Raw genomic sequence first — 3,802 nt, forward strand, 5'->3', positions numbered from 1 at the left:
GGGTGGGAGCGGCCGCGCGGCGCTGGGGCGGAGAGGGGGGGGCAGCAGGGGTGGTGCTGTAGACTCCTCGAGGATGGCCCGGCCTCAGGGCAGGGAAGGGGCGTCCTCTGTTGCGCCTTGCTGGGCGCGAGCTTGGGCGGCCGCCTGCCAAGCGCCCGTCTGTCTGCATGGCTACACCAAACACGTTCGACTTCTGGAATTTGGGCCCTGAGGATGATGAGTCCCGCATAAATCAGCAGGCTGCTGCTGCCCCGCCCTCAAGCATGGTCCCCTCCCCCTCAAAAACACATTCAAATATTCAAAATTTACCGTGCTGACGATCTCCTTGAGCCCCGCCCGCAGCTGCTTCCGCACCACCGCGTCCAGCGCCCCAAACGGCTCGTCCAGCAGCAGCAGCTTCGGGTTGGACGCCAGCGCGCGAGCGAGCGCCACGCGCTGGCGCTGGCCGCCGCTGAGCTGGCGGGGGAAGCGGTCGCCCAGGCCTGTGAGCTGCACCAGCTCCAGCAGGTCGGCCACCCGCTTGTTGATGTCCACAGGCAGCTTCCGCACCTGATTAATATTTGTTTGGGCGGGGGTTCAAATGGTGTGTACAAGCGGCGCAGACGGGGGCAGGGTGTCCTGCAGACGGGGGCAGGGTGTCCTGCACAGCTGCTGGCTCTGGAGTCGGTTCGGGGCCGTCCGAGGACGTGCCACACGCGCTGGGGCGGGCGGCGAGCTTGCGCGCGACAGGTGCCCTGGGTTGCTTGGAGCTTGCCTCGAGACCTCCTGCCAACCCAGGCTGAGCTGGCAAGAGCTGGCTGCCAGGAAGCTGGCGGGAATCTGCTGGGAGTCTGCCAAACGTGCGGCGCGCCCACCTCGAGTCCGAACTTGACATTTTCGGCCACTGTCATGTGGTTGAACAGCGCATAGCTCTGGAACACCATGCCGACCTTTGTTTTTTTGGGGGGGGGGGGAGAGGGACGCGGTGTGCGAGTGTCGGATGGAGGGGTGTTTTGTCAAAGCGAGAACACAACAAGCGGCAGGCGGCACAGAAGCAAGGGGTGCGCGCCCCGGCCGGCTTCGGGGGACCGCTTGATTGCTGCCCGCTGCAGGCGGCGCAGGCGCGACGCGGCACAGCGTGCCGCGCACCGCCTGCACCACACTACACCCGCGCACCGCAACGCTTGCTGCAGCATTGATGCACCCCTGCCCTGCTGCCCTCGCCCCTTTCATATCCCTATTCATGCCACACACGCGCGCACACACACACACTCTCTCTCTCTCCTCATTCCCCGCTTGCCTGCCTATCCTGCACCGGCAGGTTTGTGGCATCCAGATCATCAAACAGGATGCTGCCCCCCGTCGGGTCCTCCAGCCCCGCGATCAGCCGCAGCAGCGTCGTCTTGCCGCTGCCGCTGGGCCCCAGGAGGGCGCAGATCGAGGAGGGCTCAATGTTGACGTCCACCCCCTGGACCGCCTTGAAGACGCCCTTGGCGGTGTTGAAGTGCTTCACCATGTCGCGCACCTGCAGCACAGCAAAAAAATGGTCCTGGTTTATCCCTAGGGTATATCTTATAGTTATGAATGTGTTGATGGGATGCGTGAATGTGCGGGTGAAGGGTGGCTGCTGGCGGCTCCAGGAGAGGCTCAAGCGACAGCCGGCGGAAGGCGCTCAAGCGCACGGCCACCGCCGCCCCGGCAAGAACTCGGGCGGCGGGCTGCCAGCGACCGCGCGCGAGCCGGAGCGCCGCCGGCCACGGCAGAAATGAGCCTTGTCATATGCGTGCGGCCACACGCATTGGTGCTCGCACGTGCCGGCGCCTTGGTGCGTGCACAGGCGCGTGTGTCGTAGGGCCCCGCGCAGCCCTCCAGCCCCCCCCCCCCGGGCCGCGGCACGCACCCTGACGAGCAGCCCCGGGTTGCGCTGCGGCTCCAGCTCGATCCCCTCGTACTGCAGCCCTGACTCATCGACCGACACCTGCTCCTCGAGCACGACAGCCGCGCCCCCGCCGCCGCGTCCATTCCCGTTGAGCCGGTCGCCGCCGCTGCCGTTCAGGGCGGCCTTGAGGGGGGTGCTGCCGCTGCTGTGGGCGGGCACCCTTCCATTGCCGTTCCCGTTGGCGTTGAAAGCAACTGCGCCGTTGCCGTTTTGGGGCGCGGCATGGTGGCCGTTCCCATTGCCGTTGAAGGAGGTTGTCTGCACGCAGGTGTGGCGAGGGCGGCGGCCTCTTTGATCGCGTGTTTGGGCTTTCGAAAAGCCGGCGCGACTCAGGCAGCAAAAGACAGACTACTGTAGAGTTGGTGCTCAAATGACTGCAAGTCGCGCGGGCGGCAACCAGGCATGAGCAGGGGGCTTGATGTCTGCCCCTGTCGCGCTGTGTTATCAGGCCCTCCCCGGAGCAGCTCACCGCCGGAGGCTGCTGCACCGCCTCGGCCACCACCCGCAGCCCCCGTGCCCTGCGAGTTGCGTAGGGCAGTGTCAGGACACGAGAACGGGCTGGCACATTCCCTTTTCGGTGACCAGTAATTAACCAACTCTTGAAGTTTTGCAGCGGCAGCATCCGAGCTGATTTCTGCACCTCTGCAGCAATGCGCGCGCAGGCTGTCGTCTTGATTGCCGCCGCCTGGCCCACCTTGACACCACGGTGGTGCCACTGACAGCCGGCCGACACCGCCGCATAGGGGCAGCCTGCGGTGGTGAAAACGCGGTTGGCGGCATCCGACATAAACACAGTGCCCAGCTTGGATCGCGCAAGAGTGCAACAAAGTTGACGACATTCTGCGACCTCACCGCTGCACGCCCGCGGCCAGAAACAAGCTTGTTTGCTCCTGTATGCATCATGTTTCAGCACCAAAGCCGGCTAAGACTACGCTGCAGGCTGATTTTCTTGATCACGGCTCTGTCGAGATTTTGCTGCTGTGAAGCGCTCGTACAGTTCTACTTGAGGCTGTTGTACATCTGTGGCGGCCGCGTACGCCTGGACGCAGTCTCTGGCAGGGCGCCCTGGCGCCGCCTTTTGCAGAGGGGCCTGGGGCATGACAACATGGTGGCCGCCACCTCGACCTGGCTGCCACGTGCATGGGGCTGGTCCTCACTGCGCCTGTCATGAGCTAGCTGCTGAATGATTGAGATGGGGAATCAATCAGGGCCCCTGGCTGCACAGCTGGCAAACCTTGACTGGGGAGCGGCGAGCGCTCATTGACCCCATCACTCAGATGGCGGGCGTTGTGCATTGGAACTCAGTGGAGTAGAGCGCTGCTTAGGCCAGGAAGGGGAGTATTGGTGCGGGTCAAATGTCGGTGTCTGAAGTGGACAAGGGGAACATGGCACAGCAGCACCTGCAGCATCATCGACCCCTGATGCAGCTTCTGCGGCCCTATTGCCTTCCTGCCAGTCCTCGCATCAATGCTTGCTCTACCCTTGAGCACCGTCACGCTGGCGACTGATGTTGAAGCAGGCTTCAAAATTACACCGGTGCATGCGGTGGTACAAGCGGGGGGCTCGGGTCGCCGGTGTGTGCGGTGCCTGTCACTCATTCATAGGGTCAGCGGCCGCGTCCGGGCCATCCACCCCGTCCATCCCCTCCTCCCTTCCCGGCCCCGCGCCCGCCGCCGCCGTGTCCATCGGCCGCGCGCCGTCCGACGCCTCGAGCCCCTCGCCCGCCGCGCCGCCGCCGCCGCCGCCCCCGTCGCCGGCGGACACTGCCGCGCTGGCGCCGCCGCCGCTTGCGCCGCCCAGGTGCCCGCGGACCGCGCGCAGCTTGTTGCGCAGCGCCTCGTACACCCTCTGGTCCTTTTTGGACACCGACGGCTGCACCCTCGA

General features: G+C 65.3%; 2 protein-coding genes across 2 annotated transcripts; both read right to left on the minus strand.

Annotated features, from left to right (window-relative positions):
• Positions 1 to 84: 84 nt before the first annotated feature.
• On the minus strand, positions 85 to 2,698 carry MNEG_14962 (sulfate transport system ATP-binding protein; the record flags this gene model as incomplete). Its single annotated transcript, XM_014036566.1, has 7 exons — positions 85 to 159; positions 310 to 549; positions 855 to 929; positions 1,295 to 1,504; positions 1,880 to 2,176; positions 2,388 to 2,436; positions 2,613 to 2,698. 7 exons carry the CDS (start codon positions 2,696 to 2,698, stop codon positions 85 to 87), a joined length of 1,032 nt encoding a protein of 343 aa, XP_013892020.1.
• An 810-nt stretch (positions 2,699 to 3,508) lies between these two features.
• On the minus strand, positions 3,509 to 3,790 carry MNEG_14963 (hypothetical protein; the record flags this gene model as incomplete). The annotated part of the gene is made up of 1 exon (XM_014036567.1): positions 3,509 to 3,790. A coding segment is annotated over one exon (282 nt), but the record flags the coding sequence as incomplete, so codon positions are not given.
• Between the last annotated feature and the right edge of the window lie 12 nt (positions 3,791 to 3,802).

The sequence above is a fragment of the Monoraphidium neglectum genome (genome assembly GCF_000611645.1).
Source record: "Monoraphidium neglectum strain SAG 48.87 unplaced genomic scaffold scaffold04909, whole genome shotgun sequence".
NCBI lineage: Eukaryota > Viridiplantae > Chlorophyta > Chlorophyceae > Sphaeropleales > Selenastraceae > Monoraphidium > Monoraphidium neglectum.